This window comes from Melanerpes formicivorus, unplaced genomic scaffold (assembly GCF_026170545.1).
Source record: "Melanerpes formicivorus ecotype bairdi unplaced genomic scaffold, bMelFor1.0.p_v2 SCAF_52, whole genome shotgun sequence".
Lineage (NCBI taxonomy): Eukaryota > Metazoa > Chordata > Aves > Piciformes > Picidae > Melanerpes > Melanerpes formicivorus.
In genome coordinates this window covers 1,267,536-1,289,383 of record NW_027142404.1, presented here as the reverse complement: position 1 = coordinate 1,289,383, position 21,848 = coordinate 1,267,536, and the positions used below count along the sequence as shown (strand labels likewise).

The 21,848-nt window shown below is 50.0% G+C and overlaps 1 protein-coding gene across 4 annotated transcripts in view; it reads left to right on the top strand.

Annotated features, from left to right (window-relative positions):
- ERBB4 (erb-b2 receptor tyrosine kinase 4) overlaps positions 1-21,848 on the top strand; it is a 979,801-nt gene that overhangs the window by 485,966 nt on the left and 471,987 nt on the right. For all 4 annotated transcript variants that reach the window (XM_068160757.1, XM_068160755.1, XM_068160756.1 and 1 more), the window contains exon 3: positions 4,677-4,863. In XM_068160757.1, the coding sequence (XP_068016858.1) occupies positions 4,677-4,863 (187 nt within the window). The remainder of the gene's footprint in view (positions 1-4,676; positions 4,864-21,848) is intronic.

Genomic DNA, 21,848 nt, shown 5'->3' with positions numbered 1-21,848 from the left:
GGCCCCCCTCAGATACTGGAAGGCCACAATGAGGTCACCTGGGAGCCTTCTCTTCTGCAGACTGAACAGCCCCAACTCCTTCAGTCTGTCCTCACAGCAGAGGTGCTCCAGCCCTCTGCTCATCCTCGTGGCCCTTCTCTGGACACCTTCCAGCACCTCCAGATCCCTCTTGGAATAGGGGCTCCAGAACTGGAGGCAGGACTCCAGGTGGGGTCTGAGCAGAGCTGAGCAGAGGGGGAGAATCACCTCCCTTGCCCTGCTGGCCACACTACTCCTGATGCAGCCCAGGATCTGATTGGCTTTGTGGGCTGCAAGTGCAGACTGAGAGCTCCTGTTGAGCTTCTCCTTCCCCAGCACCCCCAAGTCTCTCTCCTCAGGGCTGCTTTCCAGCCAGTCCCTGCCCAGCCTGGATTTGTGCCTGGGATTGCCTCGACCCAGATGCAGGACCCTGCACTTGGTCTTGTTGAACCTCCTGAGGCTGGCTTGTGCCCACCTCTCCAGCCTGTCAAGGTCCCTCTGGATGGCCTCCCTTCCCTCCAGCCTGTCTGCTGCACCACACAGCTTGGTGTCATCAGCAAACTTGCTGAGGGTGCACTCAGTGCCACTGTCCATGGCACCCACAAAGATGTTGAACAAGCCTGGTGCCAGGACTGATCCCTGAGGGACTGTACCTTGTGTATATATTCATTGCATCCCATTCTGCTTGTAAAATACAGCTCTCTTCCATTTTGCTTCTCCCACTGAGTTAGCTCTGGTTTGTGTGTGGGGGGGAAGAACTGAACTTCTCTCACTACCACAGCCCCCAAAGCAAGAAGGATGTGGAATTGTTGGAGTGGGTCCAGGGGAGGCCTTGGAAATGATCAGAGGGCTGGAGAACCTCTCCTGTGAGGACAAGCTCAGAGAGTTGGTGCTGTTAGCCTGGAGAAGAGAGAGCCCAGGGAAGTGGTGGAGTCCTCATCCCTGGAGGTATTTGAAGGATTCATGGATGTGGTACTGAGGGATGTGAGTTAGTGGCAGTGGCAGGATTGTGAGCTCTAGGCAAACAGTTGGACTTGATGATCTCAAAAGCCTCAACAGATCTTATGATTCTATGATCAATTTCATGATTGTCTTTTGCCAGCACTTGACATGGAATTTCTCTGGCAAATAAAGAGCAATACTGCTCATAGCTATTAATAACAAAATTCTGCCCTTTTCTCCTCATTTAATTTTGCAGTTAAGATTGCTGGTGAGTGTGTTGAATTTCCTTGCCATGCTGGATTAGGGCCCTTTCCGTGGGGCTTGCTGTATGTCAGTGAACAAGACATATCCTAGAAGCAGAGAAGGTGGCTGTAAGTGACAGAAATTGGCAGGGAGGACTTGCTCAGATGCAGCTTTGGAGCAGCTTTTAATTTCTTTCACATGGATTCCAAGTTAAACATGCCTTTAAATTAATTAGAGCAATTACAATAGCCTCAGAATATCACTGGAGAAATTAAACCTATGAGTATAATATCAGTATTTCCCAAGTTGTGAAGAGAAGCTGCAAAAGCCAGCCTCAGGAAATTTTTGTGTATGATGGAAAAACAAATTCCTGACCAAACTGTCTGAGCAAACTGTCTGAAAGCAGAGAGCTATCATGAAACTGCCAGCAAGGTTATGGAACAGGTCATCTTGAGTGCAACCACACAGCACTTACAGCGTGGCCAAGGGATCAGGCCCAGCCAGCATGGATTTAGGAAGGGCAGGTCCTGCCTGACCAACCTGATCTCCTTCTATGATCAGGTGACTGCCTGGTGGATGTGGGGCAGGCTGTGGATGTGGTCTGCCTGGACTTCAGCAAGGCCTTTGACACTGTCCCCCACAGCAAACTGCTGGCCAAGCTGTCAGCTCCTGGCTTGGACAGCAGCTCTCTGAGCTGGGTTAGGAACTGGCTGGAGGCTGAGCCCAGGGAGTGGAGGTGAATGGTGCCACAGCCAGCTGGCAGCCAGGCACCAGTGGTGTGCCCCAAGGATCAGTGCTGGGCCCCCATGCTCTTTAACATCTTTATTGATGATCTGGATGAGGGCATTGAGTCCATCATCAGTAAATTTGCAGATGACACCAAGCTGGGGGCAGGAGTTGATCTGCTGGAGGGTAGAGAGGCTCTGCAGAGGGACCTCGACAGGCTGGACAGATGGGCAGAGTCCAAGGGCAGGAGATTGAACACATCCAAGTGCCAGGTTCTGCACATTGGCCACAACAACCCCAGGCAGTGCTACAGGCTGGGGTCAGAGTGGCTGAGAGCAGGCAGGCAGAGAAGTACCTGGGGGTGCTGGTTGATGGTAGGCTGAACATGAGCCTGCAGTGTGCACAGGTAGCCAAGAAGGCCAATGGCATTTTGGCCTGTGTCAAGAATAGTGTGGCCAGCAGGAGCAGGGAGGTCATTGTGCCCCTGGACACTGCACTGGTTAGGCCACACCTTGAGTCCTGTGTCCAGTTCTGGGCCTCTCAGTTTAGAAGGAGGTTGACTTGCTGGAAGGTGTCCAGAGAAGGGCAACGAAGTTGGTGAAGGGTTTGGAACACAGCCCTGTGAGGAGAGGCTGAGGGAGCTGGGGTTGCTTAGCCTGGAGAGGAGGAGACTCAGAGGTGAACTTATTGCTGTCTGTAACTACCTTAAGGGAGGTTGTAGACAGGCAGAGGTTGGTCTCTTCTCCCAGGCACCCAGCACCAGAACAAGAGGACACAGTCTCAGGCTGCGCCAGGGGAGGTTTAGGCTGGAGGTTAGGAAGAAGTTCTACACAGAGAGAGTGATTGCCCATTGGTATGGGCTGCCCGGGGAGGTGGTGGAGTCACCATCATGAGAGGTGTTCAGGAGGAGACTTGATAGGGTGCTTGGTGCCATGGTTTAGTTGATTAGGTGGTGTTGGATTGGTCAGTGGGTTGGACAGGATGATCTTGAAGGTCTCTTCCAACCTGGTCTATTCTATTCTATTCTATTCTATTCTATTCTATTCTATTCTATTCTATTCTATTCTATTCTATTCTATTCTATTCTATTCTATTCTATTCTATTCTATTTATAATGGAATCAGCATCCCAGGGTAGAATGCAGCTTCACAGTTGATAGTGAGCTCCTCAACCATACTTCTCAACCTAGCTCAACTCACTGGGTCTCACCAAAGTCCTGTAATGACAGTGTGCTCTGTTTACATGCCAGGCAAACCTTGAAATGGCTCCAGAGCTTTTTCAGCAGCTTCAGCTGAGTACAGATGTTTGCCTTCAGAAGGACAGCTAGAGTCTGTGGCACCTAGAGTCTGTGGCACTTAAAGCCATCCTTGTGCTCGCTGCCACACTCATTAATAATGTTACAAACTTCCACAGGGATAATTAAAAGCTCTTGCACACTTATGTATGGAATCGTGGCAGAGGTGCTGAACCAGCAAAGCAAAGCCTTGTCCTTTGTGCTACAAATCAGTGTTGCCTTTCTTTATTAATGACACCTACAGAACAGCTGTAATTCAGTGGCTGCTATCATTTGCCTCTGTGTTTTTATTACACTATTGACTGGAATTCCCTGCACCTGTTACAGGCTGTGCACATCAAGCAGAAATGTTCTTTCTGTGTATTGTTGAAGGTATTGACTTTGCCAAAGGGAAGGAAAAAGTGCATGCAGCCACTTAAGCACACAAATAGTTATATCCATTTGTGTCTATTAAATACACACACACAGAGTGTGTGATTCAGTGGCTGCAGGGCATGGAGGTGGGTGGGATTTCAAAACTGTATTTAAGAGACTCTTTCCAACAAAGGAGCTCCTGTTTCTGGGAGCAGCTCTGGGCAGGAACCATCCCTCAGCTGGTGCAAAGCCTTAGTGGATGGGAGGTTGACCGTGAGCCAGCAATGTGCTCTTGTGGCCAAGATGGCCGATGCCATTCTGGGGTGGATTAGAAGGGCAGTGGTTAGTAGGTTGAGAGAGGTTCTCCTGCCCTTGGTGAGGCTGCATCTGAAATATTGTGTCTAGTTCTGGGCCCCTCAGTTCAGGAAGGACCTCAGGGAACTGCTTGAGAGAGTCCAGCACAGAGCCACAAAGATGATGAAGGCAGTGGAACATCTTCCTCTTGAGGAAAGCCTGAGGGAGCTGAGGGCTCTGGAGCTTGGAGAGGAGGAGCCTGAGAGGTGACCTTATTGTGTTGCTAAAGATGTGCAGGGTGAGTGCCCAGAGGCTGGAGCCAGGCTCTGCTGGGTGATGCCCAATGACAGCACAAGGGGCAGTGGTGGAAATTGAGGCAGAGGAAGTGCCATGGAAACAGGAGGAAGAATTTTTTCCCTGTGAGGGTGACAGAGGCCTGGAGCAGGCTGCCCAGGGGGGTTGTGGAGTCTCTCTCTCTGGAGATATTCAAACCCCACCTGGATGCATTCCAGTGTGATCTGCTCTAGATGCTTCTGCTCTGGCAGGGGGGTTGGACTGGCTGAGCTTTTGAGGTCCCTCCCAGCCCCTAACATTCTGTGATTCTGTGATTCTGTAAACTGAACCAGGTATGTGCTTAAAATCAGTAAGCTGAAAGAGAATTTGTTTTCCATAGCTGCTTTGTTGGATTGTGTTGACTTTTTGGAGGGGTTCCAGCATCTCCTAGTAAAGCATCCCCCATGTGAGAAACACAGGATGATGGGGAATGGACAGTTACTGAAGTGTTTGTTTAATTTCTGTCTTCCAGTCTATTCGGGAAGTCACAGGCTACGTTTTGGTGGCTTTGAATCAGTTTGAGTATCTGCCCCTGGAGAACCTGCGCATCGTCCGTGGCACCAAGCTCTACGAGGAGCGCTATGCTCTGGCCATATTCCTGAACTACAGGAAGGATGGCAACTTTGGGCTCAGGGAACTTGGCTTGAAGAACTTGACAGGTAAGTGAAGCTGGCAGATATCCTGGGTTAGTCACAAGAAGAGATCAGCTGCTTGAGTATTTGACCTGTGCTTGCACTCAGTCACTCACAGTCTGCAAAGGGCAGAGGTACCACAGCAGGCTGGCATCTGTTCATGGTGTTTTGATTGGGATTAATGTAACGAGGTGGGAGTTACAAAAATATAGTTATCTTTATTTTTCCCAAAAGCCCTGCCCCAAAATGATGTGTAAAACTGATTCCATTATTTACAGGTTCTATTCAGTTGCACATTCTACCAGGATTCTGTGGTGGGTTGATGTTTCCCCCTGTGGTGGGTTAACGCCTCTTTCTGAAAACAAAAGAAGAAAGCAGGGGGGAGGGCTTGCGGGTACTTTACACTCCCTGAAGGGCGTCTCCCCCCTAGGAAAGCTGAGTCTGTTCCACTCCCCCCTCCCTGCCCAGCAAGGGTATAAAAAGCAGGACCTCATAGCTGTTGGATCTCCTTTTTGGCTCCTGCCTCTGCTGGATGAGAGCTACTGCAGCTGCTCTCCTGATCCTCAGCCACGTGGCCGGACCTGATCCTTCTCCCTGCTGCCTCTGCGCCTCCTCAGAGACAGACTGGTTTTGTATTATTCTTTTCCTATCCCCCTCCCATCCATTTTTGTTCCTTGCCCTTGTGAACCTTTTTTTTTCCCTGTTATTGCTATATATATATATATTTTGAAGAAAAAAATTACTTGCCTCTCTACTTCCAAGCTGACTCCAGATTGTTGCTTAGTGGGTTTGCTCCTTACCTTTTTTTTTCCCCTCCTCTCCCTGTTTGGAGGGAGGAGGTGGGGGGGAAGTGGGGAAGAGATTCTCAGCCTTTTCCCCATTTGAGCTTTTAACTCTCAGTTAAGGCTCAAACCACTACACCCCCCCAACATTAACTTTGCCAGACCAACTCAGTTCAAAGGAAATGAAGCTGCATTTACAAGCAAAATCTGGGCTGGGGAACTGGTGGACAGCTGCTGAGCATGAGCCAGAAGTGTGCCCAGGTGTCCAAGAATGCCAAGGGCATCCTGGCCTGCATCAGAAATAGTGTGGCCAGCAGGAGCAGGGAAGTCATTGTGCCCCTGGACTCTGCATTGGTTAGGCCGCACCTTCAGTCCTGTGTCCAGTTCTGGGCCCCTCAGTTTAGGAAGGATATTGAGACACTTGCAGGTGTCCAGAGAAGGGCAATGAGGGTGGGGGGAGGTCTGGAGCACAGTCCTGTGAGGAGAGGCTGAGGGAGCTGGGGTTGTTTAGCCTGGAGAAAAGGAGGCTCAGGGGAGGCCTGAAGGGAGGTCGTAGCCAGGTGGGGTTTGGTCTTTTCTCCCAACCTGTGACGGAACAAGAGGACACAGTCTCAAGCTGCACCAGGGGAAGTTTAGGCTGGAAGTGAGGAGAAAGTTCTTCACTGAGAGAGTCATTTGTCATTGCAATGTGCTGCCCAGGGAGGTGGTGGAGTCCCCATCCCTGGAGGTGTTCAAGAGGGGGTTGGACGTGGCACTTGGTGCCATGGTTTAATTCGTCAAGAAGTGTTGAGTGATATGTTGGACTTGAAGGTCTCTGAGGTCTTTCCCAACCTTATTGAGTCTACAATTCTATGATTCTATGATTCTAATCATAGCTCCCAAACCCAGCAGACTTCCCCCACCGGTAAATACCTTGTGAGGGACCTCCACCTGGTTGGGAAGAGTGGGCGCAGTTTACCTGTCCCCAGGAGAAGGGGAATGCAATTTCACACCTTGGAAGGCAATTTCTTGCCTTTGTCTTTCCCCATTGAAACTTCTGCTGATGGAGGTGGGGGGAGGGGGTTTGGAGCACCCTGTAACACATGGTTGGAGAAGCTCCTTGGTACTTCATTTCATTCCTGTTTTAGGCCATGACTGTACTTTTATCAGTGTGATCAAAGGCTGTGTATGGAATTCACACCAAGAGCACACTCAAAGCAAAAGATGGATGTTGAAAGAAGAGATGAACTTCTTTCTTAGTTTCAAGAACAGGAACAGGTTGGGTTCCTGGTTGTGGCACATGTGTTGCTTCAGATGTTAGATGTTTGCTGCCGAGCCAGCTCAGCTTTAGCATCCCCTCTGGCTCTGCACTTGCTGCTGTCTGTGCCACCATAACTGCTGCACTGATGTGGCAGTTTTAGGCACAAAACCAGGGGGTTACCAACAACTTCTCCCTCCTTGCTCCCTTACCCCACCCTACACAAGGTATGAGAGAGAGAAGAGAAGACGGTAGCTTGTTGGTGATTAGCCCCAACAAGCCAAGGTCAGCAAGCCAGCAGAAGCCACCAGCTAGTACCTGCTAGAGCAAAGAAGCTGAAAAGAGCAAGAGTTAGTTTGTACACCTAACTTTGTGTTAGTTTTCAGACCAAAGGGATTATTTAGACCTTATCATTATTTTCCCTTTTACATCCAATGGTAATTTATTTACATTCTACCACTTTTGCTCAGGATCTGTGGAAAATTTCCCTGGGCAGCTGCCTAAAACTGCCACAACTGGGAGCTGGGGGAGAGGATGGGAGGAGGAGACTGTGTCTTTGGTGGGCTTAATTTTAGAGCTTCCTTTCCCAAGCCAAAATAGCCAAGTGCATATTGTGAGAAAAGGGATTATTTTCTTGAGACAAATTTAAGCCAAGTCCATGTTGTTGTTTCTGGAGGTGGCTAAACACTGAGTACAGAGAGGTGGAAGCCTTCAGAGCTATATTTGGGCAGTCTTCACTCACTATTTTTTTGTCATGTCACAACATAAAATTATAAAGTGGTGGTAAGTTTTACAGTGTTTACATTGCTCTCTACAATTACCTGAAGGGTGGTTGTAGCCAGGAGGGAGTTGGTCTCTTCTCTCTAGCAACCAGCACCAGAACAAGAGGACACAGTCTCAATCTGTGCCAGGGGAAGTTTCGGCTGGAAGCGAGGAGAAAGTTCTTCACAGAGAGAGTCATTTGTCATTGGAGTGTGCTGCCCAGGGAGGTGGTGGAGTCGCCGTCCCTGGAGGTGTTCAAGAGGGGATTGGATGTGGCACTTGGTGCCATGGTTTAGTCATGAGGTCTGTGGTGACAGGTTGGACTTGGTGATCCTTGAGGTCTCTTCCAACCTTGGTGATACTGTGATACTGTGATATTCAGAGCAGCACACGAGTGCACATAGTTCCTTGTTCATCAAACCTCCCTGGGCTGTACCTAGCCAGGATTTCTAAAGCAGGAGGGAGAATGACACTAGAAATACACAAAATAAAGCAGGTTTGGGTGTGACTCTTTCCAATCAGATTCTTTCTTCTGGTCATATTTTTAGCAGTTTTCAATACTGCTGATATGAGAGTGCTCCCCAAGGTCTCTAAATCCCTGTCCCTACTATTTTTCTCTCTATCACTCCCTTAGTTCGATTTACTCCTCTCATTGCCTGTATTTTTTCCCATCTTTCTCATTTAGGGTATTGATTGTGACACAGTACAGAGCCATAGCACTGGGTAGTTGTACTGTTGCTTGCTATACTTTTCCTGCTGGGTGCTCAGCATGCTTTGTAAAAGACATTAAAGCAGATGAAACTGAGACAGAGAGGTGATGTAAGGCTAAGACCAGAGGACAGGAACCTTTTCCTCTTGTATCTGAGGCTGCTGTTGTTTTCCCAAGGTGAGTTCTGCAAGTGGGGACTGTATTTTCAGTGCTTGTTTAGCCCTGGCTTTGCTGCTCAGTAAGGTGAAAAGAAACCTTATCTTGTGGGCTCCAGCTCAAGATTCCCTTCTTGAACCACCTGCCCTCCCCAGCAGGCAGCTTGTCTGCCTCCAGAGATTGTCTCTGGAAGGTGCTTTCATGTGATAGGCACAGCACCAAAACTGCCCAGCAAATAGCTTGACTTTCTTTTCAAGTGTTGTAAGACCTACCTCAGCTCAGCCTCTGGATCTTTTCAAGTGTTGTAAGACCTACCTCAGCTCAGCCTCTGGATCTCTCCTCACAGATCAACACAGCCACTTAGTCTGATTTAGGCATTTACAAAGCCCTCTGATGAGATTGTTTGGATCAAAATGTCGTGTTGTCTCTTGGACTAAAAGTGCCCTAATAACACCAACTTGTCTCCAGTGAGCGCTTAAAATACCTTCTGGGTGCTGAATATGAGCCAGGGTGTGCTTCAGAATACTCTTCATATTTTCTGGAGAGTGTGTGCCAGGGCCTTATGAGTCTCTTCAGCAGCTGTTCTCTGCCCATTTTGTACACTGGTAAGATGCACCTGGCTACTTTAACCCACAACCTGCTGCTTGTTGCAGGTGCTCATCCTGGAGTTTATTAACACTTCATTCCTTTACCTAACACATCCTTGTCACTAGTAGCTGCAGAAAAGTCATGGGTGGGTGGGGGAGCTGGTGGTGTTGCAAGGCTGTGGTCTGCACCTATCCAGTGTATACCAGCTGCTCCATCTTTACATCAGGAAACACCAGTGGCTTGTTATTCAGTTTCAGGTGAAGCAGCCCTTGTGAGCTTGCATCCTTCAATCTTCTAGTCCACTGTAGACTTCAAAAGAAGAAATTTGAATGGTACATCTCTTCCACTTGAGTTGCATATAAACAGACCTCCTGCCTTACACATGGAGAGCTGTCTTGCCAGGGCTCATCACAGAGGATCAGCCAGGTTGGAAAAGACATTCGAGATCATCAGGTCCAATCTATCCCCCAACACCATCTAATCCACTCACCCATGGCACTGAGTGCCTCATCCAGGCTGGTTTAAAACACTTCCAGGGACAGTGATTCCACCACCTCCCTGGGCAGCCCAACCCCAGGCCAATCTCTCTGGGAAGAACTTCTTTCTCACATCCAGACCAAACCTCCCCTGGTGCAGCTTGGGAATGTGTCCTCTCCTTCTGTCACCCCACCTGGCTACAACCTCCCTTCAGGGAATTGTAGAGAGCAAGAAGGTCTCCTCTGAACCTCCTCTTCCTCAGGCTAAACACCCCCAGCTTCCTCAGCCTCTCCTCACAGGTCCCCTGCCCAGGGTTTGGACTGATTCCAGCATCTCAACATCTTTCCTAAACTGAGTGGCCCAGAACTGGACACAGGACTCAAAGTGTGGCCTGACCAGTGCTGAGAACAGGGGCAGAATGACTTCCCTGCTCCTACTGGCCACACTATTCTTCATCCAGGCCAGGATGTCATTGGCCTTCTTGGCCCCCTGGGCACACTGCTGGCTCATGTTCAGCTGCTGTCCACCAGTACCCCCAAGTCCCTTCCTGCCTGGCTGTTCTCCAGCCACTCTGACCCCAGCCTGTAGCGCTGCATGGGGTTGTTGTAGCCAAAGGGTAGAACCCAGCACTCAGACTTGTTAAACCTCCTGCCCTTGGACTCTGCCCATCTGTCCAGCCTGTCAAGGTTCCTCTTCAGAGGCCTCCTACCCTCTAACAGATCAACACCTGCCCCCAACTTGGTGTCATATGCAAACTTACTGATGATGGACTCTATCCCCTTGTCCAGGAGAAGTTTGATAAACTCTGTTGTTATTTGTGGAGTGTGGATGCTGGGATCCCAAGGGTGTTTCTGCTCTGCACTGCACGGTACACAAATGCTGCTCCCTGTGTTAATTCCATGAGGAAGCTGCTCTCACCTGCACATCATCCTCAGACTTCACCAGAGCCTGGGCTCAGCCCCCTGTGCAGCACTGCTGCATTAATTGCAGTGTGTAGTGAACAGCTGTGTTTTTATTGCCAGACATGTCTGTCAAGTGTTCATATTTAAATGTAGCTATAAATGCTGAATTTCCTCTGTTAGGCTATTAAACAGTGACAGCTCTGAAGGCAGCAAGTTTCATCTCACACAGAAAACATGATCTGCTTCTCACTCATGATGTCTGTCAACCCCAAGGAGTTTTCCTCTGTGTAGCACAGGCCAGAACCACGTCCTAGGATCCATGTGACACTTGGAAAAGCTCTCACCTATAAAAATCCTTTTGGCACTTCTTGTGAATAAATTCTATGTTAATGGTTTCACAGGAGAGTCAAAACCAAACAGACATTGAACTGAGGAAGAGGCTGCTGCTGTCTCAGCTGGACTCAGTGCAGCTTGCAGATTCAGCTGCCAAATGGCCTTGAAGTATAAAGGCAGCTTTGACACACTGAAGGTATTTTGCAGCCTAAGATTAGCAGAATAACTGAGGCTGAGGGAGAGGTTGTGCCTCTTCCTTCCATTCATTGCCTCTGAGGTAGTGCAAATCATGCCTGCCTTCCCCAGGTAGCTGGGCAGTCAACCTTAACTTATCCAATGAGAGGGCAGAATCATTGTTCATGCTTTGAGTGCTGCAAACAGAGAGAGTACCTGATGACTGCGCTTCATTATGGCATTTATCTCCATCGGGGGGAAAGAGGGATAACTCTGAAGTGCCAGACCCCCTCGTGAAGTATCCTGCATTTTCCTCTCAGTGAAAATGAATAAAAGAGATCTGCAGCAAATGATGTATCTTTGAGCAGTGTTAACCTCATCTCCCCTCTTGGATTTGAGGACAAAGGCTCCCCAGCATGTCCCTGCACAACCACTGAATGCTTTAATGTATTAGAGTAAAACAGTTTAGTAACGTGCACAAAACCCCAGCAAAACAGAATCACAGACTCACAGAATCACCAAGGTTGGAAGAGACCTCAAAGATCATCAAGTCCAACCTGGCACCACAGACCTCATGACTAAACCATGGCACCAAGTGCCACATCCAATCCCCTCTTGAACACCTCCAGGGACGGCGACTCCACCACCTCCCTGGGCAGCACACTCCAATGACAAATGACTCTCTCTGTGAAGAACTTTCTCCTCGCTTCCAGTCTAAACTTCCCCTGGCACAGCTTGAGACTGTGTCCTCTTGTTCTGGTGCTGGCTGCTTGAGAGATGAGACCAACCCCATCCTGGCTACAACCACCTTTCAGGAAGTTGTAGAGAGCAATGAGGTCTCCCCTGAGCCTCCTCTTCTCCAGGCTAAGCAACCCCAGCTCCCTCAGCCTCTCCTCACAGGGCTGTGCTCAAGGCCTCTCCCCAGCCTTGTTGCCCTTCTCTGGACACCTTCAAGTGTCTTAATGTGCTTCTTAAACTGTGGGGCCCAGAACTGGACACAGGACTCAAGGTGTGGCCTAACTAGTGCTGAGTACAGGGCACAATGACTCCTTCCCTGCTCCTGCTGGCCACACTATTCTTGATGCAAGCCAGGATGCCATTGGCCTTCTTGGCCACCTGGGCACACTTCTGGCTCATGTTCAGGGGGCTGTCAATCAGCACCCCCAGGTCCCTCTCTGCCTGGCTGCTCTCAGCCACTCTGACCCCAGCCTGTAGCTCTGCATGGGGTTGCTGTGGCCAAAGTGCAGCACCTGGCACTTGGATGTGTTGAATGCCATCCTGTTCGCCTCTGCCCATTTGTCCAGTTGGTCGATGTCCCTCTGCAGAGCCCTTCAACCCTCTACCTGACCAACATCTGCTCCCAGTTTGGTGTCATCATGCAGTGTCTTATCTGCATATTGTCTTGTCTTGCAAGGATGCAGACAGGTGATGAATGAAGATAGCAGAGATTCAGGTGACCAATGCACATGGGAGGTGAAAGGATTTGGTCAGTGGCAGCAGAGAAAGAAAATCTAATATGATGGGCAGGAGAATCATAGCAAAGGACCATCTTCCCTGGCCACAGAGACTCAGACATTCTAAATTTCCCCTTCTACAGGTTGTTGCAGTAGGTTTGGGGATGGGGGGGGGGGGTGGGGGTGTAGACCACAATAAGTTCTATGATAATTTTTGTAAGATTTTAATGGTTTGGGTTCCCCCCTCCCAAGAAAGATCAAATGCCAAGAGGTGCCTTAGAGTAGCGCAAAACACCAAACTAAAATCTCTTTCATGAAAAACATCACTTTTCAATCACTGTCTTGGGTTTGATTTTTAACAAGGACTGCTCACTTGCTAGAATGATATTGCAGCTCAGTCAGGTTGAAGGGAGGGGCACGGAAGGAGCTGAATTTCCTTTGTCTCATTCAGTGTGGGCATTTTGGACCTGCAGTGATTTCAGGAATCTTGTTTGGATACTCACTCAGGGCCTGAGCTCCTTCGGCACCATGCGGCTGCACATAAAGCATTTCTGCACAAGGGCTGAAGACCACCCCGGGTTTTACTGCCTTGGTCATAAAGCCCTCAGCCTGTGCCAGCCAGACCTTCCCTTGGAGCACACTACACAAGCCCCTGGAGAGGTGGGGGTGTGCCACCTGGGTAGAGCAGCCGAGGATGTGGCATGGCGATGATGGCATCTCTCTTAATTGCTCTGGCTTCCTAGTAGCAGCGTGAGCTGAGAAGAAAGCAATATGTGACTTGCCTCAGGCTTCCTGTGCAACAGGTGGGCAAGGCAGCGTATCTCTAACCTCAGAGAGGTGTTGCTAGGATACATGCAGGAGTGAGGAATTGGTTGAAAAATCCCTGTGGTACCCTCTGCGTGCAGGGCTGCTGCACGAGTTCTCTGTCCTGTAGAAGAAGCTGCAGGGGCTCTGTGGCTGCCCAGGAGTGCTCCTTTCCCTCTGTCCTTTGAGCTGCATGGACCACAGAGACACCTGTGTCCCAGCACGGTTTTGCTGGGTAGGAGAAAAGGGAGGCAGCACGACTGTGGCGCCCTTGGGAAAGGGGAGCTCATCTGTGTGCAGGCCACAGGGGCAGGGCCAGGCTGTGCCATGGCTTCCCCTTGTTCCCCTCACCCCAATGGAAAGATATGCCCTGGATTGTGGCCATGCCCACACTCCTAAGTGAAGGCATGCCTGCTGGCATGTCTGTCTGCTCTCCCCAGGACACTGTCAGACTGTTTCCTGCCCCATTCCAGCTGCTGTCCTCCCTGACATGGTAGGAGTGACCGAACACCCAGGAGGGCCTGGAGCCTGATGTCTGCTGGCAGTCGGTGCGCAGCTGTCCTGTGCGGAGCACGGAGGCCATTACCAGCGTGGGTTCGGGCTGCTCCCTGCCAGTTGGCATCAGTGCCTGGCAATGCTTCCAGGCTCTCCTCGGATTATGGCTGCAGGCTGAGGAGCAGCTGCCTCCAGCTAGCAATAAACTGCTCCCAGGTGTTACCAAGTCAGGCAGGTATATTGTGTATGGCCAGAGAGCAACGTTGAGTTGGAGTCCCGTGAGGTTTGTACTCAGGAATGTATTATGTGCAGCAGCAAGGGTAGGACACTGTTTTAGTAAGGTTACAATTTGTCCTGCTAAATGGTGTAGCTGATGTCTGTGATTCTTTGCAGCTTGTCGATGGTCAGCTTCTGATCGGTGCTTTTACGCCAAAGCGCTTTGCCGCTTTCAGTTCCGTCCCTGGCATTGGAAGCGCACAGCTTCCTTTGGAATGGTTATGGCAAGGGATTACACAAAAGGGTCATCGTATTACTGATACCTTGGTAAATGTTTTTAACTGGAAATTCAAAGGGTCCCACAGCAAATTGTTTGCTGGTGTCCTCTTCCCCCCCACTCTTCTCACACCGCCTACAAAATGCATAGAGTGGACTGTGAATGGTCTAGAACAGTTTAGTGAAAGGAACACACAGAATGTTTGATGTGAGCCTCCAGTGTCATGCAGCTCCTCTGGCAACACAACAGGGCTTAAAATCAAGGGGAGGAGAAACTAGGCCAAATCCTTAGCTGGTGTAAACTGGCTTACTTGCCTTGACTTCATAATGCGCTGAAATCTGAGTTGCCCTTTGCTTTCTTCAGTAGCTAATTTAATTCAGGCTTTCATTTATAAGTTAACTAGTGCCTAACTCTCACTTAAGCCCTTTAAAGGATGTTGTGTTCAGGGTGCTCTGTCAGGATTAATAGCAGCTAATGACAGCTGACTCAAGGCACGTCTACACCTCACAGCAGAGCTCTGTACAGGGATCCTCCAGCTAGCACTGAACCTAGGAACAAACACACCGCATGGGTCCCGTGCGTGGGCTAAATAACCTGGCAAGGTGGGCACAGCAGATTGCTCCTGGCTAACAGCAGTTTCTGTAAACAGACCCTGGGCTTTCAGGGGTTTAACTATATGACTGCTAGATGAAGAGTAATAGTGGCCTGGGAGGAATGCCTGGATAGAGGAAAGCCTTCCCAGACCTGTCGTCTATAACCCACACCTCTGCTGCTTTCTGTCATCAGTCACCACTTGTGTAAGGCAGCCAATAATGCTGGCCTCATTTAATTAGACTTGCTTGGAGGGTTTACTATGGAGAGAGAGCATCAGCTTTTAGCACTGACATATGTTAGTTTAAATGTCATTATAAAATACATCCAAGTGTGCTGCTGTTGTCCCCTGATAATGCCACATCAAATAATAATGCCATTCCTTCACCTTTGCTTGACACCTTCTCCTTTCCCCCTCTGTGCAGTAGTTCTCTCTATCTGTGCATTTTTCAGTTGTGAAGTAAGCAATTCTCCGTGTTCTGGAGGTATGAAACACCCTTCAGCTTTTCAGAAATGTGGGCAATCAAGATAAATCCAGTGCCACTGAAGCTTCTAGGAATGGAGTAGCTTTGCCAGACTTCAGTGAGTCGAGAGCTTCAGCACAGGGATTTCTCTGGCCACATGCATCACCGGGAGTTCAGCTTCTGAACAAAGTAATTCCTCCATTTCAATCACACAGGTCAGGGATGGGTGGCAGTTCAAAACATCCACCTTCAGCAGCCAGATATGTGTTGAGCTGTGCTGTAACTTCAGTAAAAAGCAGTAAGCCTTACTGTTAGGAAGGAATAATACAATTTATAGCCACAACACTGCTGGACAACAGACCCCAGCTCCCTGCCTGCTTGGGAAGGACGGAAAGAGCTACTGACTGTTTCCCTGTCATGTTTCCCACCTGTCTGCCCCAGGTAGGTCTCTTCTCCCAGGCAACCAGTGACAGATGAGAGGACACAGTCCCTAGCTGCACCAGGGGAGGTTTGGAGGAAATTTCTTCACAGAGTGATTTGCCATTGGAAAGGGCTGCCCAGGGAGGTGGTGGAGTCACCACCCCTGGAAGTGTTTAAAGCCAGCCTGGATGAGGCACTTGGTGCCATGGGTGAGTTGATTAGATGGTGTTGGGTGATAGGTTGGACCTGATGATCTCGAAGGTCTTTTCCAACCTGGCTGATTCTGTGATTGTGGTTGGGAGCTGGGGTGTACTCCACAGCCAAGCTCTGCTCTTCACTTGGTGTTTTAGAAATGAAAACCCTTGCTATTGCAGTAGTGCATCTTCTTCATTTCAGAGAAATGAAAGCAGCGCTCATTTCCACGGCTGTTTCCCCCCTCTTTCTCTCTGCAGTCTTCTAAATGCATTGCTTTTCGTGTTTCCTCCTGACAAGCTATGGCTGGCAAGGAATTGGGTGCTTTTGTAAAACAATCCAAGGCTTGTGTTACATGGGGAGGGCAACCTATCAGCACTCCTTAGCAGAAGGCAGGCTACTGAGCAAAGTAGTTCAGTTGCCACGGGGTGGTGGGCACACTCTGCCTGCAGCAGGGATGTGAGCTGTGAGCAGAGGGACAGAGGGACCAGCCTCCAGCAGTGTGGGGCTGCTGACATCCTGGGCTTCAAATGGCATGAAGCTCTGGGGATCAGGTGCCAAGTTTAGTGCCTTTACTCAAAGCATTACAGCATACGTTTACAAGGCAGTATTTGTCTTCAAGGCAGCATATGCCACAGACCTGGGTTTAAACTCAAATCCAAGAGTGAGCTCCTTTTGTGAGCTTTTCTTGTCCAGCCTGTAAGGAGCTGTCAAGGACACCACTCACTGCAAATACAGAAGTCTCACTGAGTTTGAAGAAGGTTGGATCAGACCCCTAGATTTACATGGTGGAAATAATTGCTGTTCCTAAAGTATTTCTGTGCCTTTTCATTTTCATGAACCTAGAAACTCTGCATGGAAGGACTGGAGGGGCGATGAACCAAAAACTCTTTCATTTACTACATCTAGCTCCAGGGAAGTCCCTGAAGACAGAGATGCCCTCACAGACACTGAGCACAGGGGCACGACTGTCACGTAGCCTTCACTGCCTGCAGGTTGTCAGAGGCAAGTGTTCCCACTTCCCACTTGGCCAGCTCCAGCCCAGGCTCCTTCTTCCTTACATCCACTCAAACCTGTTTCTTGAAGCATCCCAAGTATCATCCTGGCCAGGATTGGGACAAGTCTCATCAAAACCAATATGTGGCAGTTTGGACTGACAGGGCCAGAAGTGAGCAGCAGATTGTTAAGAGTTTATATGAAATGGAGTTTGATCACACAAGCTTTGTATGCTGGGATGAGGACAGGAAATGCTGCTGTTCTGAGGATGTGTTGTGTGTTACAACATGATAGAAGACATTCCAAAAGACGTTCCAGGGCAATGGGCCTACAGTTTCCAGAGTGAGGGCAACCCTTTGCTTAGCTTACAGACATGAGCACTGCCTCTGCATCAGCACACAGGTAAAAGCAATTTCTGATGAGGAGCAAGTCTAGTGTCAGGACCTTTCCTTATGTGACTGGGTGAAGTAAATGAGACTTGACAATTGCAGTTGTGTCCACAGACCCTTCCTGCCCTTCATCATTTGCCACCATGCCCTGCCCCACCAGAGTGGACAGGATGACAGGGATGGGGTCAGGGGCAGCAGTTTTGGGTAGCTGGGCATGCTGGCATTGGCAGTGTGCTTTGTAAACACTGAAGACTCAGAGTCCTGCCCTGCATCCCTGCAGAGCTGCTGAGGCAGAGATGGGCAGGAAAAGGTCACCTGGAGGGCCACCTGTAGAAGAAGGGACATGACCACATGAACAGAGGTGAGAGTGGGAAATATCTGGGTGTGTGCCCCACAACCTAACAGTGGAGCAGAAGGACTCCGCTGGAGTGTGAGTGCATGACCGGTGGGGGAGCAGACAGGCGGGGGAGCAGACAGGCTGTGCAGGAGCAGGCAGGCTGTGCAGGAATGCAGCTGACAGAGAGCTGCTGGAGTTCTCTGCCACTCCAGACTCCCTGCTTGGTTCCACCCAGCTTCACCAGAGCCACCTTCTGTAGCAAATCACCCGGGACTGGCCTGAAATGACAGTGTGAGGTAATCAGAGCGGGAGGCAGGTGATGCGTGTGGACACTGAGCTGTCCATGGCGGCAGGAGTCTTTGTGCATTGCTGGGAAGGTGCCTGCAGGCATGGAGTGTGGGACCAAAGGTATCAGATGAGGAGAGCAGGCTGGAGGCCTTTCTCTTTGATGTTTGGAAATGGCCCAAGGGGCTGTCTGCTCTGAAACCTCTGCTTTCCTTTCTCTCTCTCTTTTTTGATTCCCTCCCCTCTTGTGAAACTTTCATAGGTGTACTTTCATTTCTTTAAAGCTCAGCAGCAAGAGGGCATCTATCTGGCCCATCACTGTACAATCAGCACGCTCAGGCTGCGGCTCCCATGGGACCCAGGCTCTGCTTCTGCCTGGCACAAACAGCATAGCCACGTGCCCGAGGTTTGGAACTGCAGCTGCTCCCGATGCAGGGCAGAGGAAGGGCAGCATCAAAGACATCTCTGCTGTGCTTCAGCAAGGAGATTGTGGTGCTGGGGCTTTTTTGTGGTGGTATTTCTCACCTGGTCAGCTGGCTGTGCATTCAGATTGATGCTGGAGGTTGTGAACACTCTGTGAGCTGCTTCCATCACAGTGTAGGGGCCGCAGAGGCAGGCAGCTTCAAAGATGCCTCTGGAGCACAGGCACCTGAGAGCAAGATGAAGAGGCTGAGGTTACGTGGAGAGGTTCAGAATGGTGTTGCTAAGGCTGTTGTGCAGAGTGAATGAAGCTCATCAGCTCCAGCTTCCTGTATGTAAACTTCAGTTTGTGCTGTCACAGGTTTTTGAGAACTTCTTTTCAACTGAAAAACACCAGACAGGAGCTTGCTGAGTCCTGAAACGATCATCAAATGCTCTCCATCATTTTCCTCCAGTCCTGGCTCACCAGAGGGGTCCCAGATGACAGGAAACTGGCCAGTGTGGTCCCCACTCACAAGAAGGGTCAGATGGAGGAACCTGGAAACTCCAGGCCTGGCAGCCTGAGCTCAGTGCCAGGGAAAGTGATGGAGCAGATTATCCTGGGGGCAATCACTGCACACCTGAAGGATGGCCAAGGGCTCAAGTCCAGCCAACAGGGATTTAGGAAGGGCAGATCCTGCCTCTCCAACCTGATCTCCTTCTATGATCAGGTGACTGCCTGGTGGATGTGGGGCAGGCTGTGGATGTGGTCTGCCTGGACTTCAGCAAGGCCTTTGACACTGTCCCCCACAGCAAACTGCTGGCTAAGCTGTCAGCTCCTGGCTTGGACAGCAGCACTCTGAGCTGGGTTAGGAACTGGCTGGAGGCTGAGCCCAGAGAGTGGTGGTGAATGGTGCCACAGCCAGCTGGCAGCCAGGCACCAGTGGTGTGCCCCAAGGATCAGTGCTGGGCCCCATCCGTTTTAATATCTTCATCGATGATCTGGATGAGGGCATTGAGTCAGTCATCAGCAAGTTTGCAGATGATACCAAGCTGGGAGCAGATGTTGGTCAGTTAGAGGGTAGAAGAGCTCTGCAGAGGGACCTCAACTGACTGGACAGATGGGCAGAGTCCAACAGGATGGCATTCAACAAGTCATGGCCCTCCTCTGGATCTGCTCCATCAGGTCCAGGTCCTCCCTGTGTTGAGGGCTCAAGAGCTGGACACAGCACTGCAGGTGAGGTCTCCCTACTGCAGAGCAGAGGGGCAGGATCCTCTCTCCATCTCTGGCCACAATGCTTTGGATGCAGCCCAGGCTGCCCTTGGCCTTCTGTGCTGCAAGCTCACACTGCCTGCTCCTGTCCAGCTTCTCATCCACCAGCACCCCCAAGTCCTTTTCCTCAGGGCTGCTATCACTTTTTCCCCCAGTCTGTATTGATAGTGAGGATTGTTCCAGCCCAGGTGCAGGACTCTGCATTTGCTCTTGTTTGCTGGTGCAGAGCCAGGTTGCACCAGGTTACCTTACTGTGACAGTCATAGGAAAGAAACTAGGGACCATGGAAATAAGTTAGTCACCAAGGGGAGGAGGGCTTGAAGGAGTTACCTGCAGCCTGGATAAGATCACAGAACCACTGTAGCATATGCCATCGTGTTACAGCCTTCTCAGGGACCAGATGTGGCTGTGCAGAGGGGAGGAGAGAGCTGGGCAGCTGAAGGTGCAGCTTCCTTCCCGCTCTGCGCTGGGTTGGCAAGAGCACACAGAATGTGCTCCGTGGCCTGCTGACAGCTGGGGGCTGCACTGGCAGTGCTGCTCAGGGCTGTGTCTCCTGGGGAGCACCAGCTTACAACCAGGTAGTAGGTGGATTATTTGCCTGTGCTTTACAGGACCCTTTCAAAACTGTTCTGTGCCCATCTGTTGTTGGGATCCAGTCCAAGTCTGAGGTCTTCCCATGATCTCAGTGCAGACATAGCCTCAAAGCAGAAGCTGTGCTATTTGCAGCATCTCAGATGTCACTGGAGGAGGTTGCTGGCTCTGTCCTGGCATTGGTATTTAGCTGGTGTCTGCATGCTTTGGCATTGCAGGGTGGTGGCTTCACTGCCCCAGCAATGGGAGGCTGATGGTATGAGGTTCTGATTGTGGGTTTCACATCCTTCTGCTGTGGAAGCTGATGCAAAGACTCAGGTTAGCCTGATCAGAAATCCAGGGGCTGCTTTTCTCTGTGCTTTATGTGGACAATTAGTACCACAGGCTGGAGTTCAAGAAGAGCCAGCAGAGAGACCTCACTTGGGTCTAACTAAACTTGCTTCTTAACATGACTTGTTAAATGGAAACAAACCCTGCATGGATGTTCTTTTAAATCCATTTACAAGTGCCTCCTATTGATTTGGCCTACTTCAGTAACTCAGATGAGACAAATTGATGTCTGTGCACTTAGTCAAGGGCATTCACTTGGGATTTCATACCTGCTGCACTGATTTCTCTTCAAAACTGATTTTAGTTAAACCAGTGCAAGCCTTGTGTGAAGAATTAGCCTTTCTTATTTGTTGCTGCTGCTTTGGCCAAGACAAGTAAAGGGAAAAAGTGGCTTTTGCCTTGCTGGCAGTAATGCTGGGGTGCCCTTGTACCTAGTTTTGACCCTGAAGCAATACTAGCATTGCCTAAATACCTTAGTAGCAGCCCTATTTCTGCAAGGCAGCTGTGTGGAAAAGACTTTATTTAATCCTTTTGCTCCCAGGTGCACTGTTACCTAGCATCTGGAGAAAAGAAGGGGGACAAAAGGTTTACAGGTGTGATTCCCAACCAGTCTACCTAATGCCCCTCAAGCCAAGTAAGAGCTCTCAAGCAAGGATTTCTTTGCCTTTTCAGACAGTGTCTTTCAGCTTTGACTGAGCTTGCTTTCTCTTTGTGCTATACACCAGAGTTCTTTCAGCCATGAAGTGGGGAGGTTCCATTTATCTCAGCCACCAAGAGCTAATCTGAAGTGCCCAAAACACTTCTGACCAAATCTCTGCTCCATTGATGGTGTGGAAAGGAATTGAAACCAAACCCATCATATTCCTGAGCTGGCTACTGGGGCTGCAGTGAGGGCCATGGTTTCCCTTTAATCCTCTGTAATGGCAGGCTGTGGAAAATGATTACAGGTGGTTACCATGGGTTCATGAGTTGCTTGTTCATAAGTGATCACTGCCTGCTTGAGCTGTGGTACCTGGTGACCTATCATCTGCTCTGGAGCTGTGGTACCTGGTGGCCTCTCTGCTCTAGAGCTGTGATACCTGGTGACCTCTCTGCTCATGAGCTGTGATAACTAGTGATCTCTCTGCTCTGGACCTATGGTACCTGGTGACCTCTCTGCTCTGGACCTATGGTACCTGGTGACCTCTCTGCTCTGGAGCTGTGGTACCTGGTGACCTGTCATCTGTTCTTGAGCTGTGGTACTTGGTGACCTCTCTGCTCATGAGCTGTGGTACCTGGTGACCTATCATCTGCTCTGGAGCTGTGGTACCTGGTGACCTGTCATCTGCTCTGGAGCTGTGGTACCTGGTGACCTATCATCTGCTCTTGAGTTGTGATAA